General features: G+C 38.9%; 1 protein-coding gene across 2 annotated transcripts in view; it reads left to right on the top strand.

The window, feature by feature from the left end:
• Positions 1-118: 118 nt before the first annotated feature.
• The window catches only part of ugp2b (UDP-glucose pyrophosphorylase 2b), a 29,125-nt gene continuing 11,617 nt past the window's right edge, over positions 119-17,626 (top strand). The window contains exons 1-4 of one of the 2 annotated variants that reach the window (XM_044046172.1): positions 119-412; positions 4,804-4,934; positions 7,504-7,611; positions 16,487-16,672. In XM_044046172.1, the coding sequence (XP_043902107.1) occupies positions 4,836-4,934; positions 7,504-7,611; positions 16,487-16,672 (393 nt within the window). In that variant the 5' untranslated portion in view covers positions 119-412; positions 4,804-4,835. Of the gene's footprint in view, positions 413-894; positions 1,234-4,803; positions 4,935-7,503; positions 7,612-16,486; positions 16,673-17,626 lie in introns of those variants that run through there. The other variant, XM_044046171.1, reaches the window with a different exon arrangement.

Genomic DNA, 17,626 nt, shown 5'->3' with positions numbered 1-17,626 from the left:
TCTTATAGTTTCATCCGAAAATGTCATGACACGTATTGCGCGTGGCAGAACTTAATTGGATAACACAAATACGTGACAGACGATCCCTGCTTTTCATTGGCTGACATCCTTCAGTGACGTCCCACGTCAACACTGCTCAGAGACGTGAAACTAATGACATATTTTAACTTCTTTGGCTGAAAAAAAAAACGTTTTTGTGGGGGGGTTTGTGCTTTATCCAGCGATACACAAGGCACACAGAAACCCTACGTTTAAAGGTTTAAAGCTGTTTTGGGGGTGGGGGGTGAGCAAAAGGAGCACCGAGCTGCTTCTTTCCTTTTCTGCGGGATTGCAGCGGTTCCTCAGACCTGCAGCAGGACCAGGACCAGGATTGGGACCAGGCCGACCTCTGCCAACATTCCACCGCCAAGCAGTAAGGAAATGCCGTTAAATCTGCTCAGACTAGACCATGTATAACATTTGAATTGAGTACCTTCCGGTTAGCTTTTGCAGCTAAATGTTTCCCTCGTAAGCATCTGTCGTCATATTGTCGTGACGCGTTCAGTGACACGGTTTACGAAGGTTACACGCAGCGTTGATATTCACAGCGTTTCTTGTGCAAAAAACGTCGCAACTGACCATACACCCACCTTTCTTTCATTTCCGCAGTGTGTGAAGTTGCCCTTCAGGGTTAGTGTGCAGTTTACCACTGTAAATATTTGACTGTGTGTGTTCGTTGTGTGTAAATGTAATGTAATAAAATGTAAGCTGGGGGGCGAGAACGAAAAAAAAAACATGGACTGAGGGTGTGTGTGTGTGTGTGTCTCACAAGCAGGATCTGTGACGTGTGTGTCTGCTGAGGGCTGGATAAATGAGAGGCGGTCACAATAAGCAAAAAAGAAATATAAGAGCCTCCTAGTTCAACATCCAGGGAATTACTCTAGCATGTTTTCACAATGAGACACTGTTTGTGACTGGATGGATTTATCTTTAGTTTAGTTTTATTTTATTTTTTATTCATTCTTTTTTGGGAGGGGGAGAAGGTAGATGGGATGTCTTTTTCTTCACACCTCTGAAAGAATTAACTTGGCATACTGTGGCATTTTATGAAACTTAACTGGACCTGTCAGGCACTGACATTTCGCTTTAAGTGTTTCTGTTTGCGTCGGTGTCGGAGTTAACTTCTTATTTTACTGCACGGGTTCCTGAATTGATCGCTAATTGGCAGAGAAAACATGGCAATTTACGTACAGGGTAAGTGTGTGACTGTAGATATTATTCTATACCATAACGTTCAATAGTCTTCTCAGATGTTTCTAAAATGTACTTTTAATTCAGTTCAAAGAACTTTATTTGTATCCAGGTGGTGCAGTTTGAAGGCAAGCACAGTATTTGTACATATTGCAGCAAGTTAACATTTTCAGATTTTTCTTCTGCCCCCTTTGACAAAACTCATCAGCTTCATTTTCTAACTGGCCTCAGGCTAACATATCAGCACACACACACACACACACACACACACCCTGTATTTACACATGTACTAGTGTATATTAGGTCTGCAACTAATGATTATTTTCAGAATCGAGTAATCTGCCGATTCTTTTCTCGATAAATCGAGTATTCTTTTGTCCATAAAATATAGGAAAATGTTGAAAAATCAGTGTTTACCAAACCTGGAAATCGTGATGTTCTCAAATATCTTTTCAGTTTTAATGTTTGTTTGTTTTTTTATTATGAAATGGAGCAAAGAAACCAGAAAAAAAACCACACATATTTAAGAAACTGAAAAATCAGAAAGCTTGTATTAATTGTTAAATAAAACCAATTAATGGTTTATCAAAATAGCTGACGATTAATTTAGTCATCGATTCACCTTTTTATACCCAAACTTGAGCCAAGCCACTAAAACAAATTTTTCTGTTCAGGAATGCGAGTAAACAACTATAATTATTGTCATTTCAGTTAAAGAGCTTCTACTTACTGGTGTATTAACCGTTATAGAAACATTAATAATGATTTTGAGTATTACCAATGCTGTTAATTTAGGCCAGCTGTGGCTTTGGGTCATGGCTTAATATATTTGTTAAGCATATACTGTATATATATACATATGTGTATATATATATATACACAGTATATACACACACTGTATATACTCTTCTGTATTTACGACAGAAGAGTTGCGTACTTGCTAATGGATGTGTTATAAATTCAATCTGCCAATTCAAAGTTAGAGCTGAGTCCCCACTGTAGCTGATTATCAAATAATAATAATAAAAAGACACAGCTGTCACTATTTCAAATGGACTTTATTACCTTAGACACAAAGGCCAAACAACATCAAACAATAATCAATAAGCAATAAATCTTTGGCCTATAACTTTTTGTCCAGATTCTGGCACTAGCAATATCTTATACCAAATGTAAAAATATGTCTCACTAATATGTCTTTATCAGTTGAAAAGTAGTCAGGAGTTATGGAAATTTGAGTTATAGTTGAGTCCTGGACTCAGTTCTTACAACACAGACAAAACCTATTAAAATCAGTTTTTAGAGATTCTGGCAGCTCATCAGTGACTCAGAGTGAAAGAAACTGGTTCATTGTGGTATTAAACTGTTTCTTAATACAGACCAGAGGTTAAACATTCAGTCTTTTTAATCCTGTGTTTGATTATTTCCATGTGACACATCCATGCTGTTCAGTGCTGTCAAATAGAATGCCAGAATAAGTGTAACGTTACAGTCACCATCGCAGACATTGTCGACATGGCCAACTGTGAAGATGTCATGTTTTCTCATGAAAACCACCAAGTACATAGCTTAATTTAATCTTGATGGAAAAAAGTGAAAGTAAAGTATCACTGCCCACATATTCTTTGTTACCAGAAGCCTGTGGAATGCAGGGACACGCTGACATACTGACAATACTTAACATTTCCTTCCTCCTCTGGTAATATAATCTATTTTCATTGACCCTTCACAGGGGAGCCACTCTCAAACCTGCTGGTACATCTTATGCACAGTGGCATTATTTTAGATTTTCGACTCACAGTTGCACAGTGTAATTGCACCGTCGTAAATACCACTCAGTCACCTCGACACACCTCCTCCCTACACTGCTCTTCAGATCTGCACAACGTTGCAGAAAACTACAATGTCATCTTGTGTGGTTACTGTTACTATTCTGGCTCTTTTTGGTCTTCATAAACAGAAAGGATGTAACATTATTTGTATGGTGCATCCTTCAGCTAAAAAAGGGGGTGTGTATGTGCGTATACAGCAGCAGCTCAGGTGGAGGTGGAAGAAGCGTTTATCCCATTAAACTGCTTCATTTCTGAAACTTCTTTTGTGTCATACTCTTAATTTGTTTGCAGCTGTCTCGCACATTTGCCGTTGTCTCCGTCTTCCTCTACAGGAAACAAATCAGTTCAGGGTTAGGTCGGGTGGTTGATGCAAGATTTGACACTTGTTACAATGTAATTTATGAACAGTTAACTGTTGGCCTGAAGCTTTTGATAAAATAAAAAATTCTCGCAAGGAAAGGAACATGGCTTTGTGGCCCTTCTGATGTTATTTTGTTTTTTAGATAAAAGCTACCATGGACACTTTGATATCTTTGACGGCTATGTTAGATAAAGGGATTGGAAAATATGTACTGAAAAATATCTAGCAGTTCGATGGATGTGTCCATTTTAGAAGCTGTACTACGTTTTGGTGTAACAAGGGTTTTTGACCGTCAGGTCACTACATGACATTAGGTTGCGTTTTCTTACTGTTGGAATCTGTAGGTTGTCATTCACAAACTGAACATCAAGGGAATATTTCTATGTGTTGTTGATCCTCGAGAAGCTTGGATACATGTTGATAGAAATGGATGAAATAGGATGTATGGCAAGTGGAAATAAATGTGCAAACCCTTCACGCGACTCTCTCTCACCTTCATGATTGATGAATTAAAACAGTACCTACGAGTCAAGCCAACTGAAACCCGCTTACAGCTAATGACTATTCAGTGGCTTTGGAATTAAGTGCAGACGACTCTCTCTACCACTGAGCTACTGTGGCCCCCTAATTCAGAGGGCTATGATTCGATGATGCATTCAACAAATGTAATTATCCGTAGTTAAATAAATACTCTATAACTAGATGTATTTATTTCAGTTTCAAGTGTTTCTCACATAAATGAGTCTGTGGCAGTATATAGAGTTGCACGCACATGTACACAATTGGCCTGCTGTTGCATGAATATCACGTCCAGCGTGAACACGGCATAACACTCTAGTTTTATGTGACTTTGCCATCTAATGTCATTAAACTGCTAGTTGTTTGACATTAAAAACAATTGCTTCTTTTGTAGGTAAGAAAGAGCACCCACCAAATCGACTTCATATTTCATTTTTTTCATTCAATGTCTAATGTAGTGAATTAGTGGTTTGTTTCAATTTGGGAGCTGGGGAGGTTTGAAAGTATGTTTGTGTATGTAGAGAGAGCGAGAGAGGCGATGGATATTTTAGTTAGTTGCAAGTTTACTGCTACCTGTAACTTTTTTTTAGGACAAAGTTGACATCAGTCCTTGAGGAAAAAACACAACTATAACAACATAAATGAATCATTTCAGAGGTAAGAATGTTTCAAAGGAAAATTGACTTGTGGACAAACAGCACCGGAGGCAGTGACAGACAAGACTTACACACATGTTTTGAGTTGATGAATTGAGCAAAAGTGGGGGCAAGATGCATTCTTAGGGTCCGGAATATGTTCTAAGTTAGTATTCCAATATGTTGCAGCTGTGTGAAACCCTCTCCCTTCATCTCTCCTTTCCAGGTCTGAGTAACGTTGGAGTGGCCAACACAGGGATGGCTCAGTTCCAGCAAATGATGCGGCAGCAGCTGGAGACCTCCATGCACACCGAGCTGGAGAAGCTGCTGGACACCACCACAGAGGCCGAGAGAGAGGTACGCTCACACTGACTCACTCTTTCTGTCTCTGCAACCATCTGGTTGTGATTTAGAGGGTGGTGGTGTCATACACAAACACTGGGAAAACACAAATGTGACACATACTACAACGCAATACCAATGAAGGTCCCCCCCCCCACACACACGCACACACACGCATGCACATACACGTACACACATGACACAAACTGACTGCAGGAGGGTATTTAAGCAAACATTCACCCAGTTTTTTTTCAGCCTAAACCCTTATATGTTTCATCATTCAAAAGACCCAACCCAGCTGAGACCCTGCACATTATGTCATGTTTTCACAGAAGAAATTCTGGTAGTGGGCATGGCCATTTCAGAGAAAAAAAAAAACATCTGTTTAATCAAACCCCAAGAATGAAACAGCCTCATAAGCTGCTGAACGAAAGCATTTGACAGAGAGGAGATCTGGAGGATAAGTAGGTCGTCCACTATTCGGAAGGTTCCTTAAAATTGTCATGACGTGGCTCTCGGGTTTCTACAGATTTACATATTTCTAGTAAAACAAGATGCGAGGGGGGGAAGTGTCTCTTTGTCACATGGAATGACATTGACTGTAGCCACTGCAGCGACAACGTAGCATGTCGTCATAGGTAAACAAGGAGGACAGCATGCCCTGCTGTGGTTGAGGACGTAACGCCACCAACGTAGATCTGCAGTGTTAGGAGGCTGACAGTGATGATTCTAAAGTATAGAGGATGATGAGGATGACATTTCTGAATTTAGGTTTTATATGTTTGAACCAATATGATATGCTAAGCAGGGAGAGACTGGAGAAACCCAGGCTCATCCCCCTCATATAAATAAATCTATAAACATACATTAGTATACTTTATATCTGTATATACATATATATATACATATGTGTGTATATATGTATATATATTATATACAGATATATATTAATGTATGTTTATAGATTTATTTTGCGTCATAGTACACATCATTCCATATCAAAACAAGCACTTTTACTTTGAAAGGCTGTGAAATATCATCAATTGCCATGATATCATGATGAAATATACACATATAAACTCATATTGCTTCCCCACCTTTTTCTCAGATGGGCCCCCTCTTGACCAGTCTAGACATTATTGGTCATTTGAGTTTGACACCCCGGCCCTAGAATATGAGATATCAGCATCATCGTCATCATGCGTTAACATGTAGCTGCTACTCACACACTGTTGTCCATGTCATGGCCACTTTCCACTTCCTTTGTCTTAAAAATGATTGACATCTAATAGTGAGACTCCTTTACCTAAGTTGGTTAGGGCTTTGCATTCCAGAAAGCATGTCAGTCATCTTCCTTTGCATTGTAATCTTCTGCTTTAAAATGTAAAGCACACTCTGGCTGGTTTGTCCAATCATGCTGCTGTAGAAACTCAAGATGCCGTCCACTGTTAGGCAATGCCCCTGCCCAAAGAACATGGAAAAGACTTACTGTAAAACCAAGCATTTTTTAATTGAAAGCAATATACACTAGTACTAACATACATGTGGGTATTGTATTCAATTTCTGCCAATAAACCATCCTAAATTTTACAAACTGGCCCATTAACTCCTCAAGACACTGAATCTCTTATTGCAGGTGTAAATGTGTCAAAGTCTACTAAAGCTGGACTGACATTAGATCCTTTAACTTTCCTTTGTTCTACTCCCAACTATATGCCTTTAGATGAAGCTATAATAGCACACACACGTGCACTCACACAAGCTTTTGGCAGTTGCCTCAATCAGACATTGATCACCACGCTCATGCTGCCAACGATGTCTAAAGATTGACTGAAACACAGAGATATGATCAGAAGGGACAATGTGGGTGTGCCCTGTACTACCCAAACGTGTTGTATTTGCCCTCTGCAGTAATAGGTGTGTAGACAGGTACATAAATGTATACACTGTTGGAACTATGGGCACAGAACACACAAGTCACAACCCACTTATATGGTTAATTATTAGACTTTCTATAGTTGCAAAATAAACCATGTCGGTTTTTTAAATCTCAAAATCCAAATTGAAGAAAAAACACTCAAGGTCCTGCTACCACACATTGTGGTGCTATTTTACAGAGAATAATAAGATGGATTTAAAATGATGGTACAAATAAAGTAGATAAAAATAAATCTGAATTACATAAAAAATATAGTTCCAGAAGAAATACTGACATATTATTATGTTCTCTAATTACCGAATCCTTTTAATCAAATATGCCAGCCTACGCATGGTTGAGGTTAATCATCAGTCATTACCATAAAACCATTTTGCTGTGTGATTTCTCTCAGTTATTATCATACTTGAAAGTGGCTGCTTCAGTGGGTGGAGTTTAAACCTCCCATCTCACTGTTTAATTGTAAACAATCAAATCCACACACACATTTGTATGCACGGGGGAGGAGGAAATGAAGATTATGTGGTTTTTAAAGACATTTTCTGGGTAACAGAATTGAACTGTTATTGACTTTGCAAACCTCACTCATCCTCGTTGTCACGTATGAAGGTTTGATTATTTCTAAAAATCCTTTTATGTGTTTTTCAGGTGTTCAAGAAAGACTCTGAGGGCTTCACGAATCTTTTCCACAGATTCCTGCAGGTGAAGGGGCCTTCAGTGGAGTGGATTAAGATACAAAGACCTCCAGAAGACTCAGTAAGAACTTCCCTTTGTGTGACTGTAGCTCCTCATAGTACTGTACATAGTGTGTGGGTGTTAAACATATACAGCTTGTGATTAGCCTGTCGCAATAAAATAAAACCAGGAAGATATTAAAATCCTACCGAGAAACCCTAATGACCTCCATCCAAGTGTTGTTACAGGAATAGGAGATGATGAATTGTCAAGGTGACAACTTAACAGCGATACTACCGAATTTATGAGGGTTTTGTCAGATGCCAAATCAGTCAGCTGACACTGAGATGCATTCAACCACAAGTTGTGATGTCAACATTGAGCATAACGATTGCGAAATAAAAACAAGTAGCAAGGCTCTGCCCAGTTTGGACTGAGTCCTGCTGCTTTTGCCTACTTCCTCCGATTTTGCTTCTCCTCTTCTTAAATAGAGCTCCCCAATACACGTCCCTAAATAAACCTCGAGAATAGATGAATAGGAAATGGGTCTCAGTGAGATTCAGCATGTGTCGCTGTGAAAATGGTAATCGGTGCAGCAATGACTTATTCAGTGCTCAAAAAACACTTTTCTTTTTTTTTATGTCAAACATTTTCCAGCGATGATTCACATCAGGTGTATGTCAGACATTAACCTTGGCTGTTTGTGAGCTCTATGAATTCCACTGTCAGCATTTCATGAGGAAATACACCATCATTTTAATGTCACACCACTGTGTCTGAATTCCAATAAGTCCAACAGAGTGAGGCATCTTCCCCCTAAAGTGCACTTGTTTTATATTGTAACAAAAATTCAAAAAGAGTATTCTGACAGGTGTGTGTATCATTATTATTATCATTATTATTATCATTATTATTATTATTATTATTATTACAGTGTATACAAACAGCTCATCAGTCCATATTTACAGCTGGTGTCGGTGAAATTCTGTAGTTAAAATGCTTATTTTGGATCATATTCTTCGGTCCGTTTCACTCACTGAGTGAACATTTTAAGGAGCTAATAAAAATGATATTAAATAGATTATGTGAATGCCTGTGGCTATTTACATCCCAAAAAAGTGTACATGAAAAAGTTCTCACTAATGCTAATCGTAGCCAAAGCCGATCATAAACCCACACACAGTACACAGTAAGAGGAAGGAATGGAATGCTAACGGCAGCAACAGAGAGGAATTTAGCCAAAAGAGGATATTGTTAGCTGCAATTTTAAGCAAAGCAAAAGGTGGTTTTCACACCTAATAGTCCACTAGACTTGGTGCGATTGGGGATCGTACTTTAGTGAAACAAACCAAACCTTTTGAATAACGTATTCCCCTCCTCGTCTGAGGTGGCGCTGCATCACGAATTACTGAAGGAGAAGACGAGACAAACAATGAACAAGAAAACTCTATTGGTCAATGCAGGACAACTTCTGTTTCCTCCACATAAAAGCGAAACATGGAGCTGCATCAAATCCTATGGTTTTACGTGAACATACGACACGTATGCTTTGTTGTGTTTACCCACAATGCCCTGCGTTGTAGCCCGCTTCCTGCATTTGGTTCACTTGAACCGAATCAAGACCTACGTTTTTTTAGGCGGACCAGAGTTCACTTCAGAGTCCGGTTGCACATTCACACCTCCCCAAACCAACCGAACTCTCCGAGCAAACAAACTAGGGTTGGATTAAGAAGGAGCTGGTGTGATCAATGTAGCCTAAGTATCAGATAGGAGTTGATCTACAGTTGATGTGGATTAGTCATATTCTGCTGTTGAATGGCAAGAGTTCATGAAAAGTTATCATTTCTGAGCAGTTAGTTGATACAAACAAGGACTATCTCTGCAGTATTTACATGTGCATGTTTACATGTTGCCATTTCTTAGGTGGCTACATTTGTGGTACATCAGAGAAGCTTAGATTTTGAAATGGATGTAACTACATGCAGTTTTTCACCATGACTCAGTCAGAGTCAGATGATCTAACTTCCCTTCTCTGCATCTGTAACTCATTGTAATGAGCTTTCTGTAAAACATCACCACATGTGAGGTGTGAAGCTGAGGCATCAAGACAAATGTGCACATTTAAAAGAATAATCATGGTCTTACATCATTTCTTGTTTGTTTTCTGCCACATCTTATGTCGCTGTTTTTCGTTTCCTTTCTTTTCACGGAAAGTACAAGTCATCAGTTTGCTCACACGACAATAGATGCGTCACAAAACATCCCAAGGGACCAGTGGTTACTGGCCTAACAGGATTCTAAAAACTGATTCTAAACTGGAAATGCAACTTGGAACAGGACAAGAAGGAAGTGTGTGAAAAAAATGCTGCTGCCTTTATGACTTACTGTACAAATTCATTCTTCTGGCCTAAACCAGCCTCAACTGATAAGATTAGTGATGTTGTAGGATTCATATCTTCTACCTTTGACCATTGCAGTCTGAGCCAAAGCTCATCATTATTGCAGTATTATTATTGTTTTTAATTATTTTCTCAATTAAGTTTTCATGGGGGGGGTTAATAATTTCATCCTCAGCTGTATACTGTAATAGAAGTGCAGAGTAGAATAAAATGAAAGGACTCAAGTGAAGAACAAGGACCTCCAAACTGTACTTATATACAGATTACAGTGAGCAACAGTTGAACGATTCCTCTGCAGCACATCAGGGAACCACAGTGGCCTTCAGATATGATAAAGGATTAAGACACTCTTTTATAGCTCTCTCCAGTCTTCCACTGTCTTTGCTGTTTCGTCCTTCTCGGGTTGGTTTATGTAGCATTGTGTGTGGGGGGATTGTGCTTCAAAACATACAGTACATTCATTGCAGCTGGGAAGAGCTGGGCGGTATACAGATTTTCTAAATTATTACTGATATATTTTCAGTAATAATTTATTATTATCATTATTATTATTATTATTATTATTATTATTAATAATAATAATAATAAGAATAAGAAGAAGAAGAAGAAGAACAAAAAAAATAATAATGATGATAATAATAATAGTAATAATACATTTTATTTGTTGGTCACCTTACATACAATGTAAAGACATTATAGTTAAAAAATATAATAAAAGGCAATACAATTGGACCTGTGTGGTCATTGGGAGTGTGCTGTTCTGAGCAGATTAGTTTGTATTTAAAAATATGGGAGGAAGGTCAGATCAGAGCATGGAAAAATAATATATACTGTATGTTGCTCCGGATGGCTCCAGTGTTGCTCAGATCAATGTCTGATGCATGTGTGAGGAAGAGGAGGAAGAGGAGGAAGAAGGAGCGCCTGCACTTATGAATTAAGTTGTTCACTTAAGGCTAAGTTGCATTGTCAATCGATACAAAACAATATTAAAACATTATTATTGTAGTAGCCAACTGAAACTAAACATAGTCATCAGACCGCATGGGTGTGATTTGTTTGCAGGAGAAGGAAACAAAAGCAAGCCAACAAACAAAAACAACAAAGGATTCCTATCTGCCTCATTCTACATTCTGGCCAAGTCATCTGACATCATTAGGTTGTGATGCCCAAAACCTACAAATAAAAAAGCCACACAAAAAAAGATCTACTTAAATCCTAAATATCTCAATCAAAGCAATATCTTAACAGTGAGGTCCTTCAGAATTATTACAGAGTTTTATTAGCTGGTTGTAACTTTTTTGTTGATCTCACAGAAGAAATCCAGTGATCTCTGAGTGTCCGTGATCACAACTATTTGTCTTTCAAATCAGTGAGCCTCATTCCTGTAAATGCAAGCTCAGCTCCTGTGAAATAGTTGAGCATGTATTTTTTTTTCCTGTCTCGCTGAACATTAACAGGACTTCCTCAGTTGCTCGCGCTGGCACTCGAATTTAACCACATACACAAACATACACACACAGTCCTTCTCTCCTCAGTCTGTGGTGAGTGGAGAGGAATTCCATCCAGCTTCTCATTTAGCTGCTTTGCCTAAGTTGGATAGAGTGAAAGAGAGCATTTAAGTCATGTAGAGAGAGATGGAGGCAGAGGTGAGACTAGTTTTAGATTAGAGTTGCACACATTGATATGGTGAGATGCGTCATTTTGACATATTATTCTCTAAGCTGTGAAGGAGACGTTAGAACATGAGTTCAACATTTTTAGCAACCACAGGAATTAGAAGGTCATTTTGACACAGTTTGACACAGTTTGCCCACACTCTAGTGCGACTTGTGGTGATGACATGTCGACCAGCTTCTATAAGCAATAATTAATTATTGTGTGTTTGGCATCTAAATGCACTCTACAAGTCGTGTATATGACTGAAGAAAGAGTGTTGGAGCTACAAATGTCAGTGCATGTACAGTATGTGGATATTCCACACTTCTGTTGCATGTTCTCGCCACAGTTAAGGTTCATTATTGTCGTGATTGTTATAATTATGACCACGTGCCTTATGTGTACAGCAGTATATGGCGGTTTCTATAGTTTAAATCTTCTTCTATTTTTAAGATATGAAAAAAACTCCTGAGAAAAGATTACTTAAAAGAAGAATTATTTATCTCCAGAGCTGTTGTGCAGAATGTGAATGAATGTCAGTTACATTGAAGCCATAGTTTGTCAGATATTCAACACGTATCTCAGTACATGGACTTGATTGATGATTTGATGCAGTACAACTCTTTGTTTTATGTAGCAATTAAAATCTATAAAAGTATCACTGCGCACCTTGAATAGATATTACATAAAAGACCACAATCTAGTTTTTCAATGTAATGACACATGAAAGGAAGGTGACAGTGATTTCAGAGCTACCTATAGTCATCCAGGTCTGATCTGTAGGCAGCTACACATGCTTTAGTTTCTTCAGTTCTGACTGACTGGTGGATTCATACTCCAGGTATTTAATCTCTGTAGGCTAAGGTCATACAGGTCATTCACTCCCTGACCCAGTTCCAGGTTGTTAGTTTCACCTTTCAACTGAGTCAAGGTGTGAATGAGGGTCATTAGGGTGTGCTGAGAGACACCGTCTGCTATTGCAACGGCTGTGTTGTAAGTGTGCTGCAGCTCCTTTATGGCTCGTGCTTAAAAATATACCGTTGTATACCGCCAAACCATTTATTATTGGTCACAGCACTGAGCGAGAGAGAGAGAGCGGTGCAGGTGAATGTGTGTGAAGCCTGAGAATCCAGGGACCAGGCACAGTTAGTGTTATAGAGACAAAGTAATGGCACTTTTCCACTATACAGTTCCAGCATGACTGGGCTCGGCTTTTTTTGCTTTTCCATTAGTGATAGTAGCTGGGACTATCGCTTTTTTAGTACCTGCTCTGGCGAGGTTCCAAGCAAGCTGAGTGGATACTAAATGTGACTGCCAGCCACCGGGTGTTGGCACTGGAAGAGTCATGAGCCGACATATATACCGAACTGTAGATCAATTAAAAAGACATCAAAATGCTGAAAACGTGGGTTAATCTCCAACATTTAGCAAGGAAATGTCTATGAGCCGCATCACAACCCCTTTCGCTGTATTTCAGTTCAGTGACTGTGCTCTATAGCACTAGAGTAATGGAAATCGACACCAAACTGAGTGTAGTCAAGCCGTGTGCTGGAACTGTATTGTGGAAAAGCGCCCTAAGGCAATAACGAGTAATGATCTGTACCAATGGGAAGAAATGAATACTCACAACATATCAAGCCAAGTTTCCCGGCATTCATCATCAAGTAAAACTAAAAGGTAAAAGTAGTTGCATGTTTGGCGCCAGTGGAACTTCCCGAGCTAAAGCGGGAAAGGAGAAGACACTGATACAGACACTGTGAAGAAGGAACAGCATAGCAGCTGCATCAAACCACTTTATAACATTTAAAGACAGGAAGTTGGTTCATTTATATTGATGTAGTATAAATTAGGGCTGCAACTAATTAATATTTTCATGAAAGAATAATCAATTATTTTCTCAATGGATTGAGATTGAAGTAGATTTATAACTTGATGATTAATTTACTAATCAATCAGTAATAGTTTAAGTGGTTAGATGTTGCAGCGCTAGTATAAATACATCAATTAACATTACTAATTATTTTAACAATGCCATAATGACACTGTAATTTTTCACTTTCACATAAAAGTGAAAAAAACAGATAAGCATGCATATCAGGTTTAAAATTATTCCACAGGTTTAAGAGCCAAGTGTAACCTGTCCTTAGTTTGTCCTACTACTATATGTTAACAAATAATATTTGTCAGTAGATATTATTTGCTGTGAAAAAGGTCTATTATGTCAGGTTTAGGGTTGCAAAATTCTGGGAATTAAGGGGAAATCTTCAAAGTTGAATGTTGGGAACTTCAATATAGTTGGTAAATAATATAATGTAGCATAATCATTTGTCCGACTTGATGCAAGAACAGTTGGATGTCAATGCTATTCCTCACTCACAGGCACATAGCTCGCTACTTTCTGCAGGCCTATTGATGCCACATGCACTGTACATCCCTCCATCACATGACATGGATGTATTACAAAAACTGGATAGAGTATAGAGTTTATAGATATATAGTTTCATTTTTGTAAAACCTTCCTAAAGTCCGACAATTCTTATTTCCTCGAGTGACATCATGGCTGTGTACGAGCCATGGGACATTTTTGTGATATCATGAGATAGATGTTTGATTGATGGCGTTAAAATTGAACTAGAAACTGTTAAATCAAAATGTAGCTGGTAACCCACATAGTTATATCTATCTACATATACAAAAGTTTTGGGGGGGGGGGATTTATTGTATCATTCTGCATGCATTTATGCTTATGATAAAAAAGAAATTCCTATTTGGAATATTTCCAAAAATGACTGAACGAAAGTCCCCATGGACAGTTTCTAGAAATGTACTCAGTACTTAGACTTGCCCAGCCAGCCTGACCCAATAACAAATGTCCAAAATGGCCTGAACCACGTGGTTCCTTGGGGGTCTCAGTAAGCTCCAGTGTAGTATTCAAAATATAGTTAGAGGGCAGTGATATGAGCTGTTTATGCAATAAGAGACAAGTTTAGTTTCAGCATAAAATTTAGAGGAACAACCTGTGGTATCTGTGTCCTGACAGGAATGTTGTTGTGCTACAACAGAAAGACAGAAGGCTGCGTGATGTTTAACAGTTATGGGTGTGTGTGTGTGCCACGTTCCTTAGGTCTGGACCAGACTCACCCATTTTGAAGACGCACTTGATCTACCTGATCTGCAAGTTCAATTCACCTAGTCAAAATGTTTTATTTGCCTGAGACGATTCTGAATAGGTTAAACAGTAGTCTGGACTTGTGTTTGCTCAGCCTGGTGTTCAAATCTATAGCAAGCAGTTGTTTGTTGAGTTCCACCCATCAGATGAGCTAGGACAGTGTTTCTCAACCCTGGTCCTGGGACCCACTGCCGTGTGTGTTTTAGAGCGTTGCCCTGCTCCAACACACCTGATTCAAATGGTCAGCTTGTCATCCTGCTCTGCAGAAGCCTTTTTTGGCCCTTTTCCACCTCGACTCGCCACGGCAAAAAAAAATGGTACCTACTGAACGTGGGCGGATCATCACTGCACGGCTGCACGGAACTGCGGTGACTTTGTTTTACACACATACTAACGACTTGTAAAGCAGTTGTTTTCAGTGTAACTGAATCGTCAGAATCAGTTAATTCAAAATATTTGTTCAGTACTTCCTCCATGACCGGAGCACAGACTCTGTCTGGACTGAAAGACAGCGGCAGGGTTTGTGATGCAGCTCGTGATCAGCAGTGCTGTCACTAAACACACCAGACTTAAATATTGAGATTTTAGACATTTCTTTGGTAATTGTTGGAGATTAACCCACGTTTTTAGGATTGTTAAGTCTTTTTAAGTGATCTACACTTTGGCATTGTTTGTGGCTTGATTCTTGTGTCGGACGTCTCTTGACGACGTCACGCATAGTATAGCCTCAGATCGCTTGGAACTAAAAAAAGTACCTGGTGGAAACGCAAGTTAATGTGCCGTGCCGAGGCGAGGCGAGGCGAGGCGAGGCGAGCCGGTGGAAACACGCCAAGTATGTGACACAGGTGCGCTGAGATGATTTTGATAATCTTTGAAACGCTCAGCTGATATTGGAACATGTTTTTTGCTGTGTTTATTACAAATACTTGAATGACAAGTATAACAGCCAATAGGAGTGGCCTCCGTCTCTCTCTCTCGCTCTGAACTGACCAGTGATTGGTCCAGATCTCACTTGATGAAGGCGTTATGCTCAAAGGTCATTAATGAATTACTGATCAATAGTGCCACAAATGTGTTTGTCTACCTCTCATTAGACAATGTCGTAATGCTAAATGACCAAAAGAAAATATCACTGTTGAATGTAATTAATAGTTTCAATGTATGTGTTTTTGTGAAATACTGAGAATAAAATTTAGTTGTAATAAAGGCAGAACCTGTATAATTTGTATGATTTGTAAATGCTGTAGCAGCAGAAAGCTTCTGTCAGGTGGTAGCTGAAGGCAGGATTTATCCAGGTTGTCTGTCCGTCCTTGCACATATTTGACGTTGATAAAATGCTTATAAATGAATGCCAACACTTGATGTTTTTGTTTGAAAGTGTTTATTGTAAAACATGCATCATACCTCTCGCATAGGTCAAGTATGTGGTTAATCACAGTTTGTGTTTCCAAATTTCATCAGTTCTGCTTGACACATTTTATCTTATGTGTAAAGTACATTCGACTTTACACGTAAACTCTACAGGTAAAGGGTAGAGTCCTGGACAATACATTTGAAAAGGTGAACACAGAATCCAGTTTGTTGTTCCAAATAATAATAAAGGGGACGAGCTATTTCTACCTGGGAGTTGTATGGATGCTCCTGAAAATAAAAAAGAAGCTGGCGCACAGAAGAATAAGACCACAGCGACAAAAACATGGCAAAAACCTAATCCTCTGTTTCTCTCCTGCAGATTCAGCCCTATGATAAGATTGCTGCTCGAGGCCTGCCCGACAATGTGGCAGACAGTCTGAACAAACTGGTGGTGGTGAAGCTGAATGGAGGCCTGGGCACCAGCATGGGATGTAAGGGCCCCAAGAGCCTGATCAGCGTCCGCAATGAGAACACGTTCCTGGACCTCACCGTGCAACAGATAGAGGTAAAGTAACTTGGCTTTGGAAACACTGTAGTGGAGTAATGGTGGATAGAAACCTCATTGTTAACTGCTGGAAGCAACTTTGTACAGTGTAAGTAATAGATGATTCACATGATTGTAGAGCTGAAACAATTAATCAATTATTAATCGATTACTAGATCAATCGATAACTATTTTGATGATAGATTAATCGGTTTGATGCTTTTTATTTTATGATTAAAACAAGATTTCCGATTGTTTAAATGTGAATATTTTCTTAATTTCTTTGCTCTGGATAACAAAGAAATCATGTGAATCATTTTGGTTTGTGGACAAACCCAGACATTTAAGAACATCATCATTTCCAGGTGTGACAAACACCTGGAAATATTTTATGGACCAAACGATTAATCGAGAAAGTAATCGACCGATGAATCGATTATGAAAATAATCGTTAGTTGCAGCTCTACATGATTGTGTACACTACTAATATGCTGAGTGATTATTGGAGGTAACACTTACTTATTTCAAAGTTTTTCTACGTCTATGTCTTCAATGTAAGGACACAGGTTTTAAATTACAGCCAGGCAGAGTTGATGTTTCCCAAATAAAATGTTTACGGGTCTTCATTTTAAGAAGGATTATCTTCTCAGACGTTGTTTCTGTGGCATTTTAATTGTGTGTTCTTTTTTTGCTTTCATTAAACCTCCCCTCTCAGACCATGAATCATTGAATAGTAGTTATGTAATAATGTCGCAGTCCTCCCTTACACTTACACATGTTCACCATTGCCCAGACTTTGCAGCAGTTAAGTGTTAGTGCCTAATTTGTCCGACTGCTGTAGCTGAGAAAGGCCACTTTGCATCAGGATGGGAGGATATGCTGTATTTTCCGATGTAATACGAACATCTGTGTTCCATCAGCACTGAGTGTTCTGATGTAGTCATGTGTGACAAATCTTATTTTGTCACTACCTTA

Source organism: Solea senegalensis, linkage group LG15, assembly GCF_019176455.1.
Source record: "Solea senegalensis isolate Sse05_10M linkage group LG15, IFAPA_SoseM_1, whole genome shotgun sequence".
Lineage (NCBI taxonomy): Eukaryota > Metazoa > Chordata > Actinopteri > Pleuronectiformes > Soleidae > Solea > Solea senegalensis.
Note: the sequence above shows the minus strand (reverse complement) of the source record. Positions and strands in the feature narration are given on the sequence as shown.